Source organism: Metarhizium album (genome assembly GCF_000804445.1).
Source record: "Metarhizium album ARSEF 1941 chromosome Unknown scaffold_1, whole genome shotgun sequence".
In the NCBI taxonomy this organism is placed as follows: domain Eukaryota; kingdom Fungi; phylum Ascomycota; class Sordariomycetes; order Hypocreales; family Clavicipitaceae; genus Metarhizium; species Metarhizium album.
In genome coordinates this window covers 525,387-549,541 of record NW_024467575.1, presented here as the reverse complement: position 1 = coordinate 549,541, position 24,155 = coordinate 525,387, and the positions used below count along the sequence as shown (strand labels likewise).

General features: G+C 51.5%; 11 protein-coding genes across 11 annotated transcripts; 5 read left to right on the top strand and 6 right to left on the bottom strand.

Annotated features, from left to right (window-relative positions):
- Window positions 1-292: 292 nt before the first annotated feature.
- Window positions 293-914, bottom strand: MAM_00164 (ribosomal protein L13; the record flags this gene model as incomplete). The annotated part of the gene is made up of 2 exons (XM_040818964.1): window positions 293-811; window positions 894-914. 2 exons carry the CDS (start codon window positions 912-914, stop codon window positions 293-295), a joined length of 540 nt encoding a protein of 179 aa, XP_040682228.1.
- A 460-nt stretch (window positions 915-1,374) lies between these two features.
- Window positions 1,375-2,509, top strand: MAM_00163 (Superoxide dismutase copper chaperone; the record flags this gene model as incomplete). The annotated part of the gene is made up of 4 exons (XM_040818963.1): window positions 1,375-1,398; window positions 1,585-1,714; window positions 1,781-1,858; window positions 1,995-2,509. The coding sequence occupies 4 exons, from the start codon at window positions 1,375-1,377 to the stop codon at window positions 2,507-2,509; spliced, it is 747 nt and encodes a 248-aa protein (XP_040682227.1).
- Window positions 2,510-5,785: 3,276 nt separating this feature from the next.
- Window positions 5,786-7,745, top strand: MAM_00162 (NADPH oxidase regulator NoxR; the record flags this gene model as incomplete). The annotated part of the gene is made up of 6 exons (XM_040818962.1): window positions 5,786-5,800; window positions 5,864-6,013; window positions 6,129-6,464; window positions 6,526-6,687; window positions 6,741-7,610; window positions 7,725-7,745. 6 exons carry the CDS (start codon window positions 5,786-5,788, stop codon window positions 7,743-7,745), a joined length of 1,554 nt encoding a protein of 517 aa, XP_040682226.1.
- Window positions 7,746-8,472: 727 nt separating this feature from the next.
- On the bottom strand, window positions 8,473-10,699 carry MAM_00161 (glutamyl-tRNA synthetase; the record flags this gene model as incomplete). The annotated part of the gene is made up of 6 exons (XM_040818961.1): window positions 8,473-8,493; window positions 8,588-9,232; window positions 9,289-9,546; window positions 9,614-10,003; window positions 10,066-10,176; window positions 10,235-10,699. 6 exons carry the CDS (start codon window positions 10,697-10,699, stop codon window positions 8,473-8,475), a joined length of 1,890 nt encoding a protein of 629 aa, XP_040682225.1.
- A 523-nt stretch (window positions 10,700-11,222) lies between these two features.
- MAM_00160 (DnaJ domain containing protein) lies at window positions 11,223-12,691 on the top strand (the record flags this gene model as incomplete). Its single annotated transcript, XM_040818960.1, has 4 exons — window positions 11,223-11,262; window positions 11,321-11,379; window positions 11,464-12,534; window positions 12,602-12,691. The coding sequence occupies 4 exons, from the start codon at window positions 11,223-11,225 to the stop codon at window positions 12,689-12,691; spliced, it is 1,260 nt and encodes a 419-aa protein (XP_040682224.1).
- A 689-nt stretch (window positions 12,692-13,380) lies between these two features.
- Window positions 13,381-14,235, top strand: MAM_00159 (ESCRT-2 complex, Snf8; the record flags this gene model as incomplete). The annotated part of the gene is made up of 1 exon (XM_040818959.1): window positions 13,381-14,235. One exon carries the CDS (start codon window positions 13,381-13,383, stop codon window positions 14,233-14,235), a length of 855 nt encoding a protein of 284 aa, XP_040682223.1.
- Window positions 14,236-15,028: 793 nt separating this feature from the next.
- MAM_00158 (uncharacterized protein) lies at window positions 15,029-16,045 on the bottom strand (the record flags this gene model as incomplete). The annotated part of the gene is made up of 3 exons (XM_040818958.1): window positions 15,029-15,379; window positions 15,500-15,775; window positions 15,872-16,045. 3 exons carry the CDS (start codon window positions 16,043-16,045, stop codon window positions 15,029-15,031), a joined length of 801 nt encoding a protein of 266 aa, XP_040682222.1.
- A 1,265-nt stretch (window positions 16,046-17,310) lies between these two features.
- On the bottom strand, window positions 17,311-18,345 carry MAM_00157 (prephenate dehydrogenase; the record flags this gene model as incomplete). Its single annotated transcript, XM_040818957.1, has 1 exon — window positions 17,311-18,345. One exon carries the CDS (start codon window positions 18,343-18,345, stop codon window positions 17,311-17,313), a length of 1,035 nt encoding a protein of 344 aa, XP_040682221.1.
- Window positions 18,346-19,545: 1,200 nt separating this feature from the next.
- MAM_00156 (Regulator of chromosome condensation/beta-lactamase-inhibitor protein II) lies at window positions 19,546-20,640 on the top strand (the record flags this gene model as incomplete). Its single annotated transcript, XM_040818956.1, has 1 exon — window positions 19,546-20,640. One exon carries the CDS (start codon window positions 19,546-19,548, stop codon window positions 20,638-20,640), a length of 1,095 nt encoding a protein of 364 aa, XP_040682220.1.
- A 70-nt stretch (window positions 20,641-20,710) lies between these two features.
- On the bottom strand, window positions 20,711-21,722 carry MAM_00155 (DNA repair protein RAD9; the record flags this gene model as incomplete). The annotated part of the gene is made up of 3 exons (XM_040818955.1): window positions 20,711-20,872; window positions 20,923-21,543; window positions 21,594-21,722. The coding sequence occupies 3 exons, from the start codon at window positions 21,720-21,722 to the stop codon at window positions 20,711-20,713; spliced, it is 912 nt and encodes a 303-aa protein (XP_040682219.1).
- Window positions 21,723-23,451: 1,729 nt separating this feature from the next.
- Window positions 23,452-24,075, bottom strand: MAM_00154 (Transcription factor, FAR1-related protein; the record flags this gene model as incomplete). The annotated part of the gene is made up of 1 exon (XM_040818954.1): window positions 23,452-24,075. The coding sequence occupies one exon, from the start codon at window positions 24,073-24,075 to the stop codon at window positions 23,452-23,454; it is 624 nt and encodes a 207-aa protein (XP_040682218.1).
- Between the last annotated feature and the right edge of the window lie 80 nt (window positions 24,076-24,155).

Genomic DNA, 24,155 nt, shown 5'->3' with positions numbered 1-24,155 from the left:
GTAATGGTATGTGTTTATTTTCACATGGGAGGTTTTTCGCCGCAAGGTACACAACACAACACGCACAAGCGCAGCACAAGCACAAGCACAAGCATACAGACACACACACACACACATATAAACACGTATACATATCACTGTCAACGGGTCATGCACCGCTTCCTGAAAAGACATGGCCAGGAATTTATATTATGCCAGGTGGCTCGTGAGACGTCTTCCGTATAGTACAAGTGTTACAGGATCTCCAGCTCCGCCCATCCAACTGACACCCAGAACCCCAATATCTGCTTGCTCATAACCGCTTCTTGTCAGACTCTCTGATCCTCTCCACTGCTTCCTGCCAACCTTCGCTGCCAACCACAACGCCTCCGAACCGCACCAAGTTGTCCTTGTACGGATGGGCGTCGCCCTCGAAAGCCTTCAATCGCGCAAGCCTCTTGTCTCGTAGCCTGTTTTTCGGCAGCATCCCCCGTACAGCCTTTCGCAAAACCTCGCTACCTCCGTGCTTCTCCATGAGCGCGTCCATCGTGAGCTCTTTCAAGCTTCCCGGTCGCGTGGTGTGTCTGTAGTATGTTTTCCTCCACATCTTCCGGCCGGTAGTGTGCAGCGCCGCGCAATTCGTCACGACGACATAGTCTCCGCAGTCCGTCGAAGGGTCCCAGATCGGCTTGTGCTTGCCCATGAGCAGCACGGCGATTCGAGATGCTAACCGGCCCAAAGATGGCGGTGTGACGTTGGGCTGGGTTGTAAGGGTCTCGTGGGGCTTGGAGGCGGAAATTTGATGCCACACTCGTGAATAGGCAAGTCGAGTCTGGAAAATGGCGAATTCAGTCAGGACGAGCTGCCAAAGACGATGCCCTGAACGTAACTGGCAGCTAAGGGCGCAAACTTACCAACCCAAGCGTCTGAGACATTGTAAATCAAGAAAGCGCACAAGCGCTGTTCAAAGAGAGGCCTCAAACGACAGTTGCGCTTCTCGCAAACGCTCAATCGTGCTGGCACGCCCTGATGAAGGCCCAGACCAAACCTCGCAATGAAAGTTTGGCATTTGGTTGAGTCGTCGCTTACTCAGCATCACCGGAGGTCACCTGACAGGGGCCCATTGCCGCTCGGCTTCAGTGTGAGCCAGGACAATTGCTAAAGAAGACGGATTTCAAATCAACTACTCAGGTAAAATCAAACTAGAATGCCCATACCAGGCACAACGACTCGTGTCGTACTATCTGCATCTCTGGGCCTGTTGGCAGGGCATTTATTCTATCGCCATAACTCTGGAAATAAAGCAAGATCCCAAAGTTCGATCCCTCCAACGCCTCGCGCATTTTAGTATGAGAGAGCTAATACGAGCCAAAAAAAAAAGCTGGCACCGTCAAAATGGCGGTAGACCACTCATTTCGGGTATGAGCCCATGCAATCACCAAGGGAGACTCCCGCATGTTGCTGTCCTTGTTCCGTCTCCGTCTCTTCTTTCTCTTCGCCCTCTTTTGTTTCTTTTTCTTCCTTTGATTTTCTTTTTTTCCATGAAAACATCCGGAAGCCGACTTGTGAAACAAGTGGACGCTGATGAAACATGTGGCACAACAGACCGTATTCGCGGTACCATTGTCTTGTAATGGCTGTGTCAAGGCAGTTTCAGACTCAATTCACAAACTCGGAGGTGTGAGCAAGGTCGAAGCAAATTTAGAGGATCAATTAATATCCGTCGAAGGCTTTGGTTAGTCCTTTTTGTTAGCGCATCCACGTCGGGTTGATGTGTGCTAATATTCATCACGGATCCCAGCCGCACCATCGGCCATTGTTGAAGCAGTTCAGGCAACAGGGAGAGATGCGATCCTTCGCGGATCCGGCGCATCTGACAGTACGTGGTCTTAAACCCGAGGGTGTCGTCGCACAGTCTATCACGACATTTCCGCGGAAGTCTCTTCATCCCTTTCACCTGAACCTCTTTTTTGGTTCTGGACAGGAGCTTTCTCGTACTGACTGGTCGAAACCAGGTGCTGCCGTTAGCATCCTTGAAACATTCACAGGGAAGTCGCAGAAGGAGAGTTCTGATGGAGACCGAGGAGTGAGAGGATTGGCGAGGATGGTGCAGGTCAGTTCTGGAAGCACTCTTGTTGACCTTACCGTCCGAGGGCTCGCGCCAGGGACGTATCGTGCCACGATACGCCAATATGGGGATATCAAAGATGGTGTCGAGTCGACAGGACCTGTCTGGTCGGGAGGCCAATCTGGAGGCAGTGGTGTCTTGGGCGAGATTGATGTTGGTCAAAATGGACGAGGTGCTGCCTTTGTTGACCATCCGTTTCGGATTTGGCAGGTGATTGGCCATGCCATGGTTCTAACGCGACAAGATGAGACTGCTGGGCCTCTCGAAAATGATGACAACACTGTGGTTGGAGTCATCGCCCGAAGCGCGGGTGTATGGGATAACGACAAGACGGTATGCTCCTGTACTGGAAAGACACTATGGGAGGAAAGGAGGGATGAAGTTCGGAAGGGCATGCTGTAGATGACACACATCTCACGGTCGATCACTGTACGGTTTGGAATATTGACGAGTTGAGGCGTGGTGATGACGAGGTTGATGCAGCAAGCATACCGCCCGTCTGTTGCGAAAGAAGTCACGTCAGGCTTACAAACCACGGTAGTTTCACAGCGGTCCCAGAGATTTCCATACGCGGTCCGTGCCACACTGAACTGCATGATGTCTCAACATACATGCCAAGAAACCGGAAACATGGAAGTCCATCGACAGGCTGTCTACAAAGACACATTCGTCACATCGTCACATGTCGAGGGACCGTAACTGCCCACGACACGTTGCGTGTGTTGTGGCTGCAGGAGCATTTGGCTTTCGCCATATTAAACCATTTCTGGCGTGCCAGCCGGCATCAGGAGAGGCCACCGCCATCTATTGCGACTGGCGGTTTCAGATAAACCCCGGCCTAGCCGGTCTCGGGCCACTTTTATGAATTGTGGCACCACAATCGAATGATACTACTTTGGTCACGCACAATTTCAAGCGCACTGTGAGATCCAATATCTTCCGAGCGTTCAAAGGATAATGTGTGGTAAGTTGTAACAGTTGTGAGAATGTCAGAGATGGCGCGGGCTTGAGCTAGTCGGTGTTGATGTGAATCATGGCTCGGATATATCGAATCGTGCAGTCCTGGCGGGCTGATGCAGGCTGGCGGTTAGCCGCTCGTTCCTACTGGTTAAAAGGCCAGTTGACCGGACGGGAAACCCCACCAGCACGGAGGACTTCCGTCCAACTCGCCTCGGAGTACTCGTACTGTACAGAGCACAGATGTAATGCACGTGTGGGTTACTCGGACCGGCTGCGAGTTGTGCCACACAAGAAGGGCACTTGTTGAGGTCAACGGTACGCGCCGTGGCGTGCGGCCGAGGGGATCGATAAACCAAGTTATGCAAGCAATGCCGGGCTCCCACCAATGACAGCAAGGCACTGCACTCTGCAACCCGTCTCAGGTGGAAAGAGCCAAGTGAGAGGAGAGCCGGAGAAACAGGGCTTGACGATGCAGGAGTCTGGAGAGGTAAACCCTGATGTGGAAAAGCACAACGCACTACTCAGTAATCCATCGAGTTGTTACTCCGTAGGGTTATTAGGTATGCGTGCCTTTGCGTCAAAGACTGCAACTTTAGTACGGGGCCTGTATTATCTAAGAAGTAAGTAAGTACTTAGTAACTAGTGGGTGTCCAGCACGGCAGTCGGGTATTTATTTACTCCGTAGTCGTCTTTGCTTCACGCTGCTCCCAAAGTTCGGGAAGGGTTTGATGCCCAGCTAGCTGGGAGGACATGATATCCCAGTCGAGATCTCGCTCTTGGATTGGTTGCACCACCGCACTTCAAGAGTTTGACGTTCCTGCGTGCTGCGGTGCCCAGGGGACATGACAATAGCTTCTTGAAATACGTACGTACTACGTACTCCGAAGTACTTTAGTGGAACGGATGCATGTGATAGGCACGGGGGTGCAAGGGCGTTTTGGATGACCTACCTGTGGCCTGTGGCACTTGGCGGCAGCGACCCGAGGTGAAGAAAGAAGCACGGCCCCGGTGGGTCACAACCGCTGGCTGAAGACAACTTGACGCAGGCAGGGTGGACGGATCAAGTTTGGCTTCAAGGATAGTGGTGGCGCCGCGCAGCACGAGACACCAAACACCAAGTTGACACGACCCCCTCCCCTGCTGCCTGCTGGCGGCTCATGCATTGCGCGTGTGTGCATTGGTACTTCTAAGATGCATTCCATCTTGATTGTTCGTGGTTGCGTGGTGGACAGTCCGTACTTGAGCAGGACGGCCTGCCTGTGTCTGCACTGCAGAGCCCAAGTGCGCCGCCGTCTACACTGTGGGCCAATAAGATGCCAATTGCGAACCAAGAGGCACACAGCCCCACGAAAAAAAGGATACTTAAGGATGATAGGTACCCAAGTACTCGTCATCTCCAGATTTACAAAGGACTGCTCCGTACATCGCAGCCCCAACGCGAATACGGCGCCGCCTTTGGAGGATATTCCCGCTGCACGACTTTGGGACTGAATTTCACCAGGTCCCTTTGCCTGTTTGAAGGTGCCATCTTTGTAGCGGTCCCACTTTTCTGTAATACAGGGCTGGCATGGCACTTGGTCCGCAATAAGGTTACGTCTCAGTTGCCCCAAGGTGTAGTAGTAGTACAACAACAGCCTCGTGGTTACGGAGTAGAGACGAGTCCCTGGAACTTTTGCTCTGATTCAAATTCTTTGCAGAGCTATATGTCTGAATATACTACAACATTTTTTTTTATCCGGGGCGCTCATTCTCTATCGATTCGGCGCCTTCCAACAGCCAAAGGGATCAGAGACCCTGAAAGTCCTCTTTCAACATGTCTCCAGACCAAAAAATGTACGGTGTTCCCAGTTGGGTACCAGCTGAGTACGGAGTACTGGGAAAATGTGGGGCGCACTCAAAGGGATCCACTAATATTCTGCAGCCCCTCGGGCTTGGCGTTTCGACCTGTGCTTTTAACGACCGGTTATTTACTCCGCTGTTCCCGCTGCCGCTCATCATCATCAGCCTGGACCCAAAACCGGCAGCAGCTCTCCCAAACCCCGACTCGTCTTCAACCTCTCACCCTCGCCCAGCGATCGGCTCATTGTCCGCAACACATCCATTTTGCCTCCCAAGGACGAAGTGTCGTCTCGGGGAGGAACAGCAGCCTTCAAGGCATCACACCTGGAAAAGGCCATATTACATATACCGCCGCCAAATCCGTCGAGTCCAGGACAGCACCACGGTTCAAGCAAAACGCCTCATCGTCTCTGTCGACGACGACCTGTCCAGCTTCGCGGCCCTGACTCTCGCTGTCTCGCCTTGGCATCGTTGAAACCGCAGCCGGGCTTCTACTTGTCATCATTCTAAACCCATACTTCCCGTATTTGCAGCACAACGAGCCGACTCTATTTGTCCGACCTCCCGCTTGCGCAGTCCTTTGATTTTCAGAAAGGGCGGAAGAACCGGCGCGCAGACGGGCTCAACCGAGACAGAGTCAAATAGCTTCACTTCCGGGTAAACGCCCCTGCCTCTCCTACGTATCTCTTCAGGCCCCGAATTTTTCGTGGCATATTCGTAGCCCGCGGTGGCGCCCGTCATCAGCCTGCGACTTGTCAGCCGGATTCATTGTATCCCACTTCCGAGAGCCAAACGCCATATATTTCGGTTTCCTAGTCACCGGCGAATTCCTCTCATTGACCGCTGGCGTGTCTCTGATAAAGGAATAAATAATCCATCATGTCCTTGAAGCTGGTTAGTATCATTGACTAGTGGATGCGACATGGACTGCGTGCTAATCAAGTTGGGGTGTAATAGGAAATTGAGACATGGGTGGCAGCCTTGGCTTATTATGACAATAATGAGTTCGATGACGCTATTGAAGCGTTCGACAAGATCGCCGACACGAGCAAGATTCTCTTTAATATGGGCGTTATCCATGCTACATTGGGCGAACATGAGAGAGCTGTGAGTTCCACGCTTCCCACGCATATCTGCTTGCAAATGAGCTGTATACTATATATGTTGGAAGAGTATACAGAATGTCTTGGCCACCGACTGACGCCGACTCTCCATTATTCAGATTGAATGTTATCAGCGTGCTACCCGACTTGACAAGTACCTCGCCGTCGCACACTTCCAGCAAGGCGTGTCCAATTTCTTACTTGGCGAATTCGAAGCGGCTCTCGTAAGCTTCAACGATACGCTGTTGTACTTAAGGGGCAATGTCATGATTGATTATGCTCAGCTTGGTCTCCTATTTAAGCTGTATTCTTGCGAGGTGCTCTTCAATAGAGGCTTGTGCTATATTTACCTGCAACAAAAGGCAGTCGGAATGAAGGATTTAACTTTTGCGGCGCAGGAGAAGGTTGTCGAGGACCACAACGTTATAGATGAGGCGATAAGCGAAGAGGCGGAAGTATGGCTTTTTCAACTACCTGCGCCAAACATTTCCGACATTACTGACATGCGTGTCGTAGGGATATACCGTTTTTTCTATTCCAGTTGGCGTGGTCTACCGGCCAAATGAAGCCAAGGTTCGGAACCTGAAAGCCAAGGACTACCTGGGAAAAGCAAGACTCGTAGCTACGTCAGATCGCTCGAATGCCTTCACTGGGTTTACAGGGTCAGAAATCAAGAATGTGAGTTTCGCGCGCCATATTTGTTTCCCATACAATAGTCTGACATGGTCCAGGCTGTGCAGAAAGAGGTCAAAGATGACCGACCAGCGGACAATATTTCGTTTGCCGCAACGAACTTGGTTAAGACGGATATTCAGTTGCGACAGCAGCAGTCAGAATCTCCAACGAGCAGGAACGTGTTTCCGCCCACTCCTCCCCCTGAAAATGACCGACCCAATCGAGGAAGTATGCGGAACGGTTCAAGACCGACGCCTGCAAAACTGACGATTCAGACGCAAGACACGGGCCGGAAGTACGAGAAAGCTCCTTCTTCCGAAGATGGCCGCACCGCTCGGTCAGCATCAGCTTCATCAGCCTCGCGGGTTTTTTTTAAGGGCAATCTGCCACCGATGCAACGACGTCCAACTATACCTATCGAAGAGGAGGATAAACTCGACACGGTTGATCTGTATGACTTGTATCAAGACGGTGGAGGTGGATCAACTATATCCGGAGACAAACACCCTTCTACCCGCTCTAGACAGCTGCCTCGTTACATGGACGAAGACGACGGATCAGACTATGACGATGGCTCTTTTGACGGACCTGAGTTTGAAATAGTGACGAAAAATGGCAGACGCCAAGGCTCGAGATCAGATTCTCGCACTTCTTCCCGTCGACCAGGGATTCGCAAGATCCGGGTCAAGGTTCATGCCGGCGACATCAGATACATCATGATTGGTACAGCAATTGAATTTCCGGACTTCGTGGACAGAATAAAAGACAAATTCGGGTTGAGACGACGCTTCAAGATCAAGACTCAGGATGAGGATACGTCTGATGGTGAAATGATCACCATCGGAGATCAGGATGACCTGGAAATGGCAGTGCAGAGCGCAACCAACCTGGCTAAGAGACAGAGACAAGACGTTCCAAAGTTGGAGGTAAGTTCTGAACACTTTGCCACGACTAGTTCAAACACCTTGGCCCATCACACGTGCTGGATACGACTTCTTCGCAGTATTAGTGCGTCTTGCACTCTCTAACAAACCAACTAGATATGGATTTCCGATGTTTAGTTTATACCCCGAATTGTTATGAATCACATTCCATGCGATGAATTGCATCGACAGCATAATCACGAACTATTTAATTCTCTAAGGTTTTCGAAAAAGATCACTCGTGTGAATCGTATACATTGCCAACATAAATTGCGATAGCGATTTTGCTTTGCTGTGTCTCGGATGAGTTTCGTCTACAAGGACCCCCATTCTTCCATTCCTCAATGAGCGAGCGAGAGTCGACCAGCTTAATGCATTTTTTTGGGTTTATCCTCGTTGTCGCTCGCACCTTCTTATCCTTTTGCAACAACAAAGTTGTCAATAAAGGGCAGCTAGTTCGGTTCGTTGCATCTCATAAGACAGTATCCCGCCTCGCTCGAGAGTCGGAGCGCCTTGCTGGAACCGAGAGCCAGCTTTCTTTGCATGGGTGTGTAGCGTGTTCATACCACTTGGTGGCTCGTGATTTCGGAAGCTTCGCTTGGATTGTCTTGACCCCCTCATGGCGTCAGGCGTCACTCGAGTCAGAAGTGAACTTTTTTTTGGCTATCTTGCAGGGGAAAGTTTGGAGACTTCAAACTCAGGAAACGAGACTTGGTCATTATATACAGCAAGACTTGAAAATACACGCCAAGCATTCATATGTGCACAATCTTTCAGTAGAACATTGTGAGTAATACGGAAAACTCGTGTCACAATCGTACTAGAGCAATAGTTCATATACAGAAAGGGGAGAAGTATATATCCTCTAATCGTACATCAGACCCAGCTAAAGAGTTATTAACGCCATCCCCAGGTGTTCACTGGGGTGTTGAGATAGTAGAGTCGTGACGTGTTCAGGCATTTTCTAGTAATCTCCTTACAGTATCGAGACGGAATTGCCACTCATCTCTCCCGAGAAGCATAAACAGTCGGGAACTGCTTTGAGACACGACGTCGTGGCCACCGGCAGCCACGAGCCTTATCGTATCGTGAAGTGTGATATTGTCTGTGCCTTGTCCTTCAAGCACCGTCAAAACGGCATTCATCACCTCTGCACCTTGGGCGGTCCAGAGCTCTTCGTTGTTGACTGCAGAGCTGAGAGCTAGTAAAATTCGTCCATCTGGCTCGTATGACGCGAGTGAACGTTTATATACACTCTCGGGGACCCGCCAGAGCAGATAAGGGTGCTGTCGTATAAGTGTCTCGGCTGACAGGAACCCTCCTTTCTTGGACGCGAAAATGTTGTAAACGTAAGAAGCTCTAGTCTTCTCATTGGCCATGGCAGGAACGGGAGTTGGCGGGCTGTCCCATCCGTGCGGCAGCATTTCCGACGCGGCGGCTTTTTTGGTGACGGAATCGATCTCCTGCAGCATGGGCTGGGTGATCAAGCCGCTGATGAGACTAGTTTCCGTTTCTGACAACTCAGGTATAGGATCCCACAATATGGCGTCGCGATATTTGCTACTGAAGTGGTCTAGTTTCTCAGCGTTGAGTCTTATGCCACCTCGTGTGAATTTGAAAGTCAACTGCTCCGCTTGATTAACGCGTGATTATGGTTTGCGGGTAATAATCATTGACATACCGCATCGGCAATATCTGGTACCGTTCGAGGGGGCTTGATGCTGGCTTTGAAAGAAGAGCCCAAATTTGCCAGCCAGGACAGCAGAGCCATCGGAAAGACACCTTTGTCCTGGTACGTAGAGAGGTTGGCGCTGTCGGTCCGCTTGCTGAGTTTGCTGCCATCAGAGTTGACTAGCAGACCGAGATGAGCGAAGGTGGGCGGCTTCCAACCAAATGCCTCGTATAGCGCCAGATGCTTGGGTGTCGATATCAACCATTCCTGGGCACCGATTAGCCCACGGCATTTGACACAACTCTGCATAGTGAGATGAAGAGCAGGCGCTTACCTCGCCTCGGATAACATGACTGATGTGCATTAAATGGTCGTCAACAACATTTGCCAGGTGATAAGTTGGAAATCCATCGGACTTGAGCAACACAAAATCTTCTTCTGGGTCCTGCTTCTGGAACAGCCCGTAGATGGCATCGCGGAACTTGGGCCGGCCAAAAGCATCGCCCTTGAGACGCACCACGTGAGGCTCGCCGTCAAGCGCTCGTCTTTCTGACTCGGGCGGTGCAATGGAGCGACATGTGCCGGGATATGCAGTAGACTTCCCGGCTCTGTGCAGTTCTCGCTTCTGCAACTCTAGCTGCTCGGAGCTGCAAAAGCAACGGTAAGCATGCTCATGGTCAAGCAAGGTTTTCACGTGGCTTTTGTAAATATCAAGTCTTTGGGACTTTTGCAACATCAGATTGTGACTTTCTGGTATCTTGCGGCATTGATTCGTCCCTCGCTCACCTGTCTGTATGGCCCAAACGCACCGCCGCAGTCAGGACCTTCATCCCAAGACAGACCTGCCCATTTGAGATCTCTAATTAACCGTTCCTCCGCATCGCCTACCAACCGCTTCTGAGAGGCAGTCAGCTCTGGACGGCAGGCTGAAGCTTGGGCTGGACCAGCCACGTACCTGGTCAGTATCTTCGATGCGTAGGATGAAGGCACCGCCTTTCGAGGCTCTCGCAGCCAAATTATTGAAGAGAGCCGTCCTCAAAGAGCCCAAGTGCAAATATCCCGTTGGGGATGGCGCAAAGCGAGCTCGGATGGGCAATTCAGGGCTCTGCCCTAGGATGATTCGATTTGCATTTGGTCCTGCAGCTTTGAGGTCATCCTTGACTGCTTTATTCCTGCTTCTCAACGCGTTCAAACCAGATTCACTCCCAGATTTACCGGGACTCCTGGATTGTGCTACATCATTCTCTCCTAGCTGCGTCACGTCATCACGAGTTGCTCGACTGAACTCGCGACATCCGAGCCCAGGTGCGGTTCGGTGACCATGGAATCGGCTGCTGCAAACGAGGCAAAGGGTCGTCGACACGTATCTTGAACCAGGGATTGACTTGGCCACTGAGAATGCTCTAACAGGTAGACGCATTATCAATGATGAAGGGTTCAAGATAGCAAGACAGGACCCCTACGCGCTGTCGTCTTCGACGGTTCTGAGTAGTCATGTTAGCAACTCGACGAGTTTTGGGAAGCTTTGATAACTAGAGGCCCGCCACATGTGGCTTTTAGTGCAGGATCAAGGGTGAAAGGCTGTGGCGTGGGCGCCTGGCGATAAACTTGCAGCCTTATCGCGATAAGGATTCACAGAAGGGTTCAAAGTACCTAGGTAGGTAAGCAGGCAGTAAGTAAGCCCTTGCAGCCTTGTCACATATTTTGTCCGGCACATTAGATGAGATAAGTATGAGTTACTTTACGTGTCTTGGTTGCCAACGGTCTGGTGTGAATTTACGGCTAACAGCTACTTAGAACCCGCAAGGCTCGCTTCATGCTAGCACGACCCCGCGCCTCGAAAGATTTCTGCAGACTGACTGCCTGCCTGCTCCACGTCGACCGGCTTCAAGGCGGACGGCTGACCTTGTCATAAACACCTTGGACCACGGCCTCCATAAACAATGTCAGGTACCATGGGCGAAGAGGAGATTGACCTCTACGGTATATGCCCATTTACTTCTTCCTTCAGCATTCGCGATCCTTCTAACTGTTGCCACAGGTCTTCTGTCAATCAAGCGGGATGCGACTCCGGAACAAGTCAAGAAAGCCTACCTCCAGGTACGACAAGTGCCCCCATTGCGATGATTTTTTGATTTTTTCTTCCCTTTCACTTTTTCACTTCTGCAAGTAACACATACACAGGCAGCCCTCAAATACCATCCCGACAAAGTTGCAGTAGAGCAACGGGAGGAGTCCGAAGTCAAGTTCAAAGAAATCACACGAGCCTACGAAATTCTCAGCGACGCGCAAAAAAGACATCTTTATGACACCCACGGCATGGCAGCCTTTGATCCTTCCCGAGGAGGTGGTCCGGGCGGGCCTGAAGTAGACCTCAACGATATCCTTTCCCAGATGTTTGGCTTCAACATGGGCGGCCCTGGAGGCCCTCAGAGGCCGAGACGAGGGCCTGACGAGGAGCAGGAGTATAAAGTCACGCTTGAAGAACTCTACAAAGGCAAGACTGTCAAATTTGCTGCGAATAAGCAGGTTGTTTGCGGTCAGTGCAAGGGATCCGGTGGTAAGGACAGGGCCAAATCCACCACCTGCGAACGCTGCAAAGGCAACGGCATGGTTGAGGCAATTAGACAGATCGGGTCCGGCATGATGAGACGGGAGACTGTTCTGTGTGATCACTGTCAAGGCGTCGGACAGGTTTTCAAAGAGAAGGATCGCTGCAAGAAGTGCAAGGGGAAGAGGACGACGCAAGAAAAGAAGGCCTTGGAGATATACATTCCACGAGGGTCGATGCAGGGCGAGAGAATTGTTCTGGAAGGCGAGGCAGATCAGTATCCGGACCAAATACCTGGCGATATTGTCTTCACTGTAGTGGAGGAGCACCACGAGACTTTCTCGCGATTAGGGAATGACCTTTCAGCAGAGCTCAAGGTTACGTTGGCAGAAGCCTTGACCGGCTTTTCTCGCGTCGTACTCAAGCATCTTGACGGCCGGGGCATTCACATCCAACGACCGCGAGGCAAAATCCTGCGACCCGGAGATTGCCTCAAGATCCCTGGCGAGGGTATGCCCATGAAACGAGGCGAGATGAAGGGAGATCTGTACCTTGTTGTAACCGTGGACTTTCCCGAGGATGAATGGTTGAAGGATGATGCTTCGTACGAAGTTTTGCAAAAGATGCTGCCACCGCCAAGGCCGCCTATCGCGGCAGAGGAAGTTGACGAACTGAGATATGAAGATGGGGCTGATCTTGAGAAGGTATACTACTGCGCTCGCCCTTGTCCCCGTGCTCCTCTGCGTTGGCAGCTTTTGACGCGTGTTCTAGATGGGCGAAAACTCTGGAGATCCCCGGTTCGCGAGCGAGTGGGAAGACGAGGAAGTTGACGAAGGCCAAGCGCAGTGTCAAACGCAGTAAGAAGCGGAGGAAATATGGCATCGCGCGAAGCGGCATCATCATGGCACATGGTAGAACGGGCTACTTTTGGTTCCGGATCAGGATTGAATGGATCGATGGCCATCGCGTTATGAATGACGACAACACAAGACTAGAGTAAGAAGGACGCCTGCGAGGAAGAACAGGGTAAACCAGCGAGGTATATGGACGACCGTTGACGAGGGCGAAAATTTTACATTCGGGAGTAGTTTGAGTTGTGTAGGCGTCGTGCTGCTACACGTGCCGAGTATATATATGTGTGTCTAGGCGATAATCACAGACCACCCCCGCTTTTCAAGTACATCCAGTAGAATCGGATCACGAGCAAGCCTGTGGGAGACGTGGTTCTCAACTGTCTCGGAGACCAAAACTCCTAGGCACAGCACTGGAGACGAAAGTCCATATTTCTGGTGTTTCGCTCTTTGTTTGTAGTCGGAGAGTCTACTACTATTTCGCGAACTCGCCCCACCAGGCTCTGCCAGGAGGCGGCGTTCCATTTGCGGGTCACTCGTCCTCCGAACGTTCGTCTCCCCCGATCCCCAAAGAAAAGAGGCCCAAGGACAAGAACATCCATTCGACACGACCCGCGAGCCTCCAGAATAGGCACCAGTCACCCGGGTCCTGCCGCCGGAGGGGGGTTTGCATACACCGTGCCGGCGTCGCTCTCCAGAATGTCGCGGAAAGGCGTCGGCATCGGCTCCTTTGACAGGTCGAGGCTGACGTCGGCCCATTACGCATCGCATGGCTCCTCTCTCCGCGCGAACAACGCGCAAGCCCTCGAGGCACAGCTGGCCGTGTTCCGCTCTCTCCTCCAGCAGTTTGCGCAGACACACGCCAAGGACATACGCTCCGATCCGTCGTTCCGCGCCCAGTTCGCGCGCATGTGCACCGCCATTGTAGTCGATCCCCTCTCCAGCAGCGGCGGCGGCGGCGGCGGCGGCGGCCAAGGAGGCTCGATCTGGGCGCAGCTGCTCGGCAAGACGGTCAACGACTTCTACTTTGGGCTGGCCGTGCGCATCGTCGAGATTTGCAGCGCTACAAGGGGCGAGAACGGCGGGCTCATTGGCCTGCGCGAGGTGCGGGAGCGGCTGTCCCGCGGACGCGGAGTCCGCGTCGACAGCTCCGGCAGCGGCAGCGGTAGCGGCAGCGGCAGCGGTAGCGGCAGCGGCAGCGACAGCGACATCTCGGAGGACGACGTCCGCCGGGCCGTGGAGACGCTGCGGCCGCTGGGCGGGAGCTACGGCATCGTTCATGTCGGCCGCAAGGAGTACATCCGGAGCGTTCCCAGGGAGCTGAGCAAGGACCAGGTCGCTGCGGTTGAGGCTGCCCAGGTCCTGGGCTACGTGAGTGTCAGCATGCTCCGCGATAACTTGGGCTGGGAACGAGCACGGTGTCGGACCGTCATTGACGACTTGGTGGCTCAGGGCATGCTGTGGGTGGACAAGCAAACTGGCGGGGAGTGCGAGTATTGGAGTCCGACGTTCATGCTTGATATGGACGAAGGGCGTTCCCCCGTGGCCGATTGAGCTACCGCCGCGAGCCCTTTTTTTCAAAACGGATTGAAGGCAGTGACGGATTACAGGTACTCACATGGCTCATTGACAGAATACTGCCACGCGCCCGTCATGCCGTTGTCTTCAACTGACTTATCCTGTGTTCCTTCCCGAGGCCATTGCTTTTGAAAGAAAGATGACTCTCACACGAAGCGAAACCGCCAGGTGGACGGACGCATACAGCACCACGGCAAAACAGCTCTACAGCCTCGGCATCGAGGTGTCAAGGAAGACCAGGCAAATCGTCATGGCGTAGGCATGCAGTCTGGACATAAAAGGGCGTGCACAGCGTTGATAATGGACACAAAGGCCAGTCGAAATAAAGTTATGATTTATGCCTCCGTCTCCAGAGGCCTATCTACGTCATGACACCGGATTTTTAACGTAGGAACCAAGTACATACAACAACCATGTCCAAGCCAGCAAAACGCAAAAAAAAAAATAAAAAAAAATCGTGTACAAAACCCGCATGTCCGGAGAGTTCAATACCTTCGCGCTTCCGCACTCTTTTCACATGAAGAAGTAGATTTTCAAATACATGCTCATTCCGCGACATTGAAGAGGCGACTCCCAGTTATCTTGTTTGCGGTAATTCCATGTGGCAGCCTCCACCGTGGTCAATATCCAATTCTTATCCGCTCAAATGTCATGCCTTCATGCCTTGCAAAGCAGCCATGACCCAGGCGTAGCACATATTGATACCTGTACTCATCTCAGGCCTCCACCGAACACCGAGATATCGCCATAGTCTATCGTGAGCACGATTCTAGTAAGGAGGGTTGGGTCCCATGGGAGGATAATCATCGGGGCGGCCCATGCTTGCGCTAGGGCGGCCGTCGCCAAAGTGCTTCTTGCGGAGAGCGGCAAGACGCTTCTTCTTGGTTACGGTGTTGATGTAGGTGCCAATGACGAACGAAACAAGGTTGAAGAAGGGCACCCAAAGCTGATCAGGCAGGAACTTCTGAGCGAAGGCAAGGCAAATTGGCGACGTGATCCAGGAGACGCGCATAACTCTCCAAAAGCCAACCTTGACGGTGGCTCGAACCTGGTGATAAGTACGAGCGCCTGCAATGAGGGCCATTGCAACAAGATAAACGCTGTTCTGGATGGGCGCAATCTACAAGCAGCAAGCAAAATAGGGATCCAGAGGTTAGCAGGTTGGCTTTGGGGGGCTTGTAAAGTCTATGAAAGGCCAAATGATGAACTGATGGGGCTGGGTTGTAAGGGACACACGTACAACCAGGTTGCTAACAAAAATTTGCAAGATCTTGGCTCTCAGACTAGTTCGGCCTCGAAAGACCTTTTGCAGAAGCCAGATGAGGAAGTGGCCAAGCGGCGCACTGACAAGAGCACCGTACGCTGCCATCTTGGGAACACGGGAGGTGAAGTAGTGTCCATGCTTGTTGCGGTCCTTGGCGAGCCATGAAGCAATGAGCTCTTGGGCACCCGCGAGAGAACCAGCCGTGAGCATTTTTGTTCGCAGGGGATTCGACTCGAGCTGCTTGATATAGGCCTACGGTTGGCCAAAGAGACGGAGAAAAAACATCAGTCGTCAGTCTTGCAAGTCTGGTTCTCTGAATGAGAATCCGGAAGGAGGACAGCGACATACAGCGAGATATCCTTTGGTACCAGCATTCTGGATGCCGCCCGTCAGGGCTGTGCCAACCTTCTCGGCCAGAGGATGCTTGCCGCTGGTGCCAGGGATTCTGCCGTCGGGCAGAGCGTTGGCGGCGACATTCTGCGTAGTCTGCCGCAGCGTATCCCGTTCAAACTTGACTGACATGATGACGGTCTCGTGAGCAGTGCGAAGTGAGCAGTCGAGCAGCGAAAAAACCGCAACGCCGCTTCGGATGCAATCGAGCCGTGGTGAGAGGCGGCCTGGGCAAGAAGGAGGCTCCGATATTAAGGGTCCTTACGGGGTGGCGGCGTAAGGAATGCTGACGATCTAGCCCCAAAATTGACGATGGATGGAAGCTGCGCAGATGAAACAAGAGAAATCGGGTCGCAGACGGTCGCAAAGAGAGGGAGGGTGCGTGGTGCCGTTGAGGATGTCTGGGGAGTTGGCCAATTGATTTGTTTACACCTCGGGACAAAACACGCCAGCTCCAGCCCCGACGGACCGACCAGTCGACGAGGTTGACCAGTTGACGGCCATGTGAGTGCAGGAGCCCGAAGAGGTGGCCAGGCAGCAGGCAGGCAGGCAGGCACCGCTGGGTAATACCTGGCTGCCCGCTGAGGCGCGGGTGCCTTGGATTGCCAAGTACCTCGATACTTGTGCATTGTGGGCACCGCACGCGTCGATTCCGGGTACCGTGTACAGCAAATTCTGCACAAAATGGGGAATGGGGACGGCAACTACAGTAGAAAGTATCTAGGTGAGTACTTAAGGTAAGAGGTAGGTACCTAGGTACTTTCTGCACTACATGCCTGAGAAGTACCTAGTATCTACCTAGGTAGGTATCTAGATACGTACATGCTTACACTATTAGAAGTAGTGTCTACATCTAAGAACCACGCAGTATTTGGGCACATTGCATTGTGTTGTTGATTGGTAAAATCTACAATTTTATGGGCCTCAGTCCATGGTCGCGACGCGTCGACAAGGCATTAATAGGGTGTGGATTTCCTGTACCTGTGGTTGTGTATCTACACTCCAGAGCGACGAGCAACGAGTTGCAGCGGACATTGGCGACTCAATGGCAAGCCACTTGCAAGTTGCAACAAACAGATTCACATGAACCGGCCTGTGTACTCTTATTGGAGAGCTACCCGGTAGATGTCGGTTGGTCATCAAAGTCCGTATTCATAGATTCACCGTGGACTCGCAATCAATGTATTATGTCTTCAACTCTGCTAATGTCATTTTCCGAAGCACAATAACGGCCAATTGGATGAGGTTATCTGTCCCGTCGGATAACTCGTACATGTATGTGTATGTATCCTGTAAAAAATGCCGTTTGTCTCGAGGAGGATGTCATCCTTTCTCCCTCAAGAATATCATCGCTGTCGCATAGACCCTTTGCTAACCATGTGCGCGAACACAATCAATCATTTCCCTTCCTCGCTGTAGTTCTCAAGAACCCTCTTCATCATCCGATCCCCTACGACCTTGGCATCCGCAAAACGTGGCCGGAAGAACTCTTGTGTGTCGACGAACCGCTTTTCCCACGTCTCAAAGTGACCCAGGGAGACACACTCGGCCCAACCACGAGCTGCAAATGTAAATTCAAGATCGTCGCTTCGATACGTCTTGTCTTCCACGGCTGTTCGTAACGTTTCATCCAACAGTGTCTGACTGCGAAACAAGTGTTCCGTCACGCCAAGTCGAAGTCGGAACAGAGGCGTGCTGCAAATCATATGATCGTATGGCACAATGTCCAGCGCGGCCCAACAGTCAACCATGGCCAGGAGGCTGAGGTGATTGTTTGGCCTTGCCGGTGCGTCTGTTGGCTTCCCAAGAGAAAACGAAGACAATATTGAAGGTTCGATCAATGGATCAGTATCCCAGTTCGAAGCTTGTCCGAATACCTTATCCCTTGCATCGTAGACTCTGTTCCGAAGTCCCTCCAGGTCGCCCTTCAACATGAGCTTGTACAAGGCCGTTACGCTCTCAGCGTACTGAGCCACTTGTTTCCTGGCTTCAGGATTTAAGATGGCAAGGCCAGCGTACACGTGCCATTTCTGGCCGTAAATGCGCAGCATCGTGTTGATCTTGACGTTCTCAATGCCTCCTACATAGCGATTCAACTCCCACGGAAATTGACTGTTTGCGTGCCAGGCTTTGCCCATGGACAAAAACGCAGCATGGGTAACGGCCTGGGTATCGGCAGTAATACGATCGTGTTCTTTCGCTGTCAGGTAAACATACTTGGATCGCAGGCAGCTGAATACAGATTCCACCTTCCGCAAAGCCGCATCTGGCGCACGGTGTTGGATGAGGACTAGTGGTTGATTATGGGTATCAACTCCGGGACCGTGAAGTGAATGGCATGATATAATATCGACATCTGGCGGCAAGTATTCCTCTAACGCTTTTATTTCAGGACATTTGCAAGACGTTTGGCCGCCGACGATGGCGCCCATCTTCGTCGCTGCCGGGAGAGCGCACACACATGTCAGATATATACATGAGTATGGAAGGGCTTTAGTTATCGGGATGCATACAAGGGCCGTATTGCGCAATCACACGGTCTATGATGGCAGCCTCGACACTGTATATAATGTAGTCGCTGGCTCGCGACACATAATGTCCATTGCGGCAAATTTCTATATTGCTCTAGAGCAATCCTCAGCGCAGAACTAGGACTGAAAACAACTTTGGCAGGCAGTGCGGGTCGTACTCGTCCGTGATATTGTTCTTTGAGGCTATCGAATCCATCTTCTCTATCGCAAGCAAGAATTCTAGGCGTTTGCTTTGATTAATTTCCTATCTTGTCTTCTGTTAGCTTCATGGCCTCAAGAAGTGCAAGTTCAATGGCAGGGTGCAAGTGAATGATTGCTTCTTCAGACAAAAGTTTGTTAAGGTAGCAAGCGTTTACATCATTGAGAGCACGAGGCTAAGCCGAAGGACCGAAACGGCCTCTGAGCCGCCCCGAACAGTGCTCGAGCCAAATGCGCTCTAGTCATCATTGAAGCTGGGAACGGGTGATTGCGTGCGAGGGAGGAATATATGTAGACGGCCCAACTTACCGACACTGGTACCATTACCAAAGTCTTTGTAGACAAACCATCATGCCCATGCGGACTTACCTCCAACCTGCTGCAGATAATCTATCAGCATACATCTTTCCCATGTCACCCATTCCAATCAGTCCGACGACGAAATTCTCCATCCCTTCTGGGAGGTTTCGAGATGTAGAGACCATTGCGTTTGCTTCTTGATTAAGGCAACAAACACAGACAATGGACTAGAATCTGCGTGCAGACTAGCCTTCCCTTGACCAAGGCGGCTATTTCACATTCAGCTTTGCGGCTTGCGTTTGATGGCAGATCAATGTTGTGCAGAAAGCGAGATGAAAAAATGCGAGTTAATATAGTAAGTAGATCGCAGGCCAGCAAAGTGGGCGCTAGTTAGTAAGCAGACCCAAGACCGACCCACTCGCTGCAAGAAGACGTCGCACTCAAAAACCCTCCTGCCTTCCAACTTCTCATCAGTGAACACAATATTGGCTTGTCCCTCGGCTGGGAATCCGTATAAGTAAGGTGGCTGGGTTTCTCAGCAAAGAACTTCACCTTTCTTTTGTCCCTTGATGCCTACGGGCTATTTCAAGTCTATTGGCCGAAATGGAAGATATTTTCGCAATTGGCTCCAATGGATCTGGGCAACTTGGTATTGGACATCGAGAGGATGTATCAGTTCCGAAGCCGGTTCACTTCCACTCGGCACCTCTGAGCTCCCGTATAGTGAAAATCGCCGCTGGTGGCAACCACACTCTGGTCTTGGGTGAATCTGGTGAAATATACTGGAGTGGTGACCCGTCTTCTGGGGCTTGCGGGATCTCAGATAGCGACTTGGAAACTGCGGCCTTTCGGCCACTTCGCCTGGTCCACAGCGGACACAATGACACCATAGGAACTCCTGTTCTCATCGCCGCAACATGGGAGGCATCATTTATTGTTTCCCGGGATGATTCGGGAAGAAGAACTAGAATCTTCAGCTTCGGGACTGGCTTGAAAGGCGAGCTAGGTGCCGGGGAAATGATTATTCGAACGCCGACAGCCACTCAACTACAAAATTTCCCTCCGCCAGACACAGAGATAATCGACTTGGCGGCATGTATGGGGCATGTTGTCGCAGTGCTCGATAATGGTGATGCTTATGGCTGGGGCAACTGTCGAAAATCACAGGCAGGAGCACCCGCTGGTGTCATCTATGAGCCCCGGAGGATAGCAAAAATCGGATTCAACGTACATCGCGCCGTGTGTACCAAGGAGGCGACAGGCCTCTTTGGGGCGCCAGACAGCGGACGTGTTCGTATATTAGGGTCTGACAAGTGGGGGATAGTCTCCAAGAGTCCTGACATAGCACCGCCATGGTTGGATATTGGGGCAGGTTGGGGAGCTGTCTACATATTAAATAAAGATGGGACTTTGCAAGCTTGGGGGAGGGATGATCACGGTCAGCTACCACCACCCAATCTACCCCGTCTAAAGAAAATTGCAATTGGCAGTGAGCATGTCGTGGCACTGTCACAAGGTGGCGACGTGCTCTCATGGGGTTGGGGCGAGCACGGGAATTGTGGCCCACAGGTTGAAAACAACGACGTTCAAGGACGCTGGAATGTAATTGCATCCTCGAAATTTATACCTGCGAATTCTCGGATTACGAATGTTGGTGCAGGATGTGCTACCAGCTGGATAGGCATAGAACGAGCTTGATTCTGTTGTACCGACAGTCTCTGCCAGGGCGTTGATGCGGCAGCTTCAAACAGCCTCCTGCTTCATACCTCTAATCGGGGAATAAGGCAAGACTCTTGATATCTGAAAGCTTTTGCGTCGGCTCCAAGTATGTTGACTCAGGGGCTGCCTTCGCATCTGCAGTCTCTGGGCGCCCAACAGTGGCTCCATGGCGTTCTTCGATCCATCTCAGCTGCAATGCTGAAGGGTTCTTCTGTAGGTTAGTTGGGTGCGCGGTGAATGGAGAACATTGTGTGAACATACAGGGTCAGCGCTATGATCCCACTCCAGCCTGACGTCTTGTTCCGCATCTTCTTCCTCGTCTCGCATAGGTTCCCACCCATCATCGTCTACAAACAGGCTTTCTGAGTGGATAGTGGGTGGTGGCGGCTTCTGAGACGGCCGTAGATCAAAGGCACCAATTCGTGAAGCGCTGGCTCTAACAGCGCTAATAAGTTGTGGATGGGGAGTTGCGTTAGGTATCATTGGTTTCGAGCTAGATGGCGTAGACCGCGGGATCTTGTCAGGCTGTACATTCGCCGCGGTCTCGTTTGATGCAACGCTGCTGGTCCTACGAGAGGCAGCCTCTAAACGCGGACCAGAGCCTGATGCTACTGCTGTTGCTTTGCGCCCTTTTTTCGTCTTTTGGGCTGGATTGCTTCCACGTTCGCCTACTGTCATTATAAGAAACTCGCAAGCCAAAGCATCTCCTGTATAAGAGAGAAGTATGGGCTTCGCGGGGAGGGAATATCGCGCAGAGATGGCATTTCCAGTGATCCCAGCATGTTGCACAATGGCGCGAAAGTCTTTGACAGAAATGACGATATGTAGTTTGTCCTCAACATCAATATCGTCAAATTCATCTGTTTCGACAGCGATGGAGGTCTGCAACGGCTTTTTTAGCACCGCTTCCCGAGAATATTAGCGACATATACGATCTTCAGGACGGCGAGGTGATTCATACCATCTTCATTGACGGATTTTTCGCTAAAACATGTGAAATTAACATGATCACCGTCGGTGTTGATATCCAGGTACTCGATGCCTGGTCCAAAGTGGTCCATGAGTTGACGAAGCGTTCTTGATGATATTGTCCAGTGGTGCGACGCATCCTGTCTGCTAAATTTTGCATGAACAGGTACAGCTACCTCAAAGGGCAAGCGGTGGGTTGATGTCAGGCCATTTCGATACACAATACGTGCGATGAACCGGCTTTTCACGCCTTCCCCATCCTCGACAGTGACATCACATCTGTCAATAAGTGCCTGCCTCTCTGCGTCTCTTGGACTCTCTGAACCTGAACGACTGCGAAATAGGGATATGAGGGACTAAACATGCCCTGGACATTAGCATCGATTTCAAGAGTGGCAAGTGCCCACAAAATCCGGGACAGCACAAGCGCTGCGAAGGCAAAGAGAGTGTAGCAGAGATAGCATCAAGGGACAGAGATTGACCAACCCTGATGTACAGTGTGCAATAGAATCTGTCGCGGAATTGACCCGAGTGCTGACATTGATATTTAGAGAAGAATCTGCCTGTGACGAACCTGAAGCTCGCATAGGCAGACTTGGAACTGTTCAAAGTCGTAAGAACAAACTATGCATTATTACACAGTTAGTGATTGAAATGCGCTAATGAGCTTCGCGTCCACAGAGGTAGGATCCTACCGAGTCTTTCCTAGCCTCTAGCGATACATCATCGCTGAATTTATTTAGACATATCAGTGCATCACGAAAGGCAGACACGCCATCTTCGCTCAGGGTGAAGGACAGGATTGCCATGATACGATTCGGAGGATGCGTCAGAGCTCATGTCAACCAATAGTCGCATGAGGCAATCATGCAGGCGCCTGTGTGGTTCCCCGGAGATGTAAGGCGGCTACCAAATCATTCCAGTAGTAAGACGAGTGATATGGGAATCTGCCAAAGTGGATGTTGGTGTTACAATGCTGAGGCTTTGAATTGCAAAGACGACTTTATGCCAACAAAATGCGGGTCGGTTGAAGGTTCAGCGTGTCACTGCTTGGGCAAGTGGGTCTTCCTGTTACGCACCAAACAGACCGGACCTACAGAGTACAAGTTTGATATCAATAGCCTTGGACTAAAGAGAGGCCCTGGCAAGCCAGCTCCCAGACAAAGGCTGAGCTGACAGCTAGCTAGAAACAAAAAGCCTCACAGGTCCTGCAACGGACAATGTATATCGATGGCAAGTCTCTATTTAGATTTCTGGACAAGTCGGTCGTTTTTTAAGGAGTTTTGGTCTCCATACTGGCAGCATCTCTACATAGCAATACAGTCTTCCTTGTTCTTCCAATATAATGGGGATGCACGCAGCATCCACTGCCATAACATGAAACCGAGAAACAACGCAAAAGAAAAGACAAAAAACAAGCAGAAGTAACAATTTTGATACGACAAACCATGAGACCGTGTCCCAAACCTGGCCTGCCGATTCAAGACTGAAAGCGACATTGCGGTAAACCTCCGGAACGCCAACAGTGAATCCCTCCATAAGTGACTTTGGGAATCATAACCGCCTCAAAACAACGTGCGGCTGAAATCGTGACATACCCTCTCCTAGTCCTTCGCTGCCATTTACTTTCTCAAAAACGCGGTTGCCAATTAAGGGTCTTCCTCCGGGGGGCGCAGCCAGATTGAATGATTTTGCTGCTATGAAGCACCTTGCACAATGGCCGTCGGCGCAAGTGCTCTTTAAGACCAATTTCTGGATGGAAGCGGCCTAAGACGATGGTGAGCAAGATCTCGCCGCTCCATGATCAATATGGTCGTCATCCTACATGACCGTAGAGGCCAATAGGCGCGATTCAACGTCATCCATTCCCATACCATCCATGCGCGGCGCCTCAATATTTTGTAGTCGGGACTCAATCGTTTGAAATCGAGGTTCGTAACCATCTGCTCGAGCCTCCAGGTTCTCCATCCGCTTCTCGATATTATCCAACCGTTGTTCTATGCGTATAAAACCTTGGGCCATATCATGGCTCAGCCTGTCCAACTTGTTTGTGAAGGAGCGGATGGTTGTTGCTAAGGGTGCATTTTCTTGGCCTGGTGTTCCAGAAGGAACGCGCGGTTCGTGATTATGGCGAGGTTCCTGCAAAGCGAATCTCCACTGATTTCCGAGTTGCACCTCACATACAGCTTTCGCGCGAAAGGGACAGTCGATTTTGCGCGTGGAGGGATTGCGCTTCTTGGCTGTACTGTTGTACTTGACTCCACCCCGGTCACATACAAGGTCATAACGCGTCGGCTTTCCGTCTCGATAATTAGACGCACGGAGCTTTACAATTCCGTATCCCTGGTCTTTGGCCACTCTCTGAACCGAGGCCATGAGATCATCGAAAGATCGAAATATGCCTTCCGGGGGGGGGAGCAGAGCTGGCGGCGGCGTGTTCGGCATCGCGATGAATTGGGCCACGGTGGCGCGACTTTCGAAACAGGCAAAAGAGAGAAGAAGAGGCTGATGGTCAAGGTCGCAGC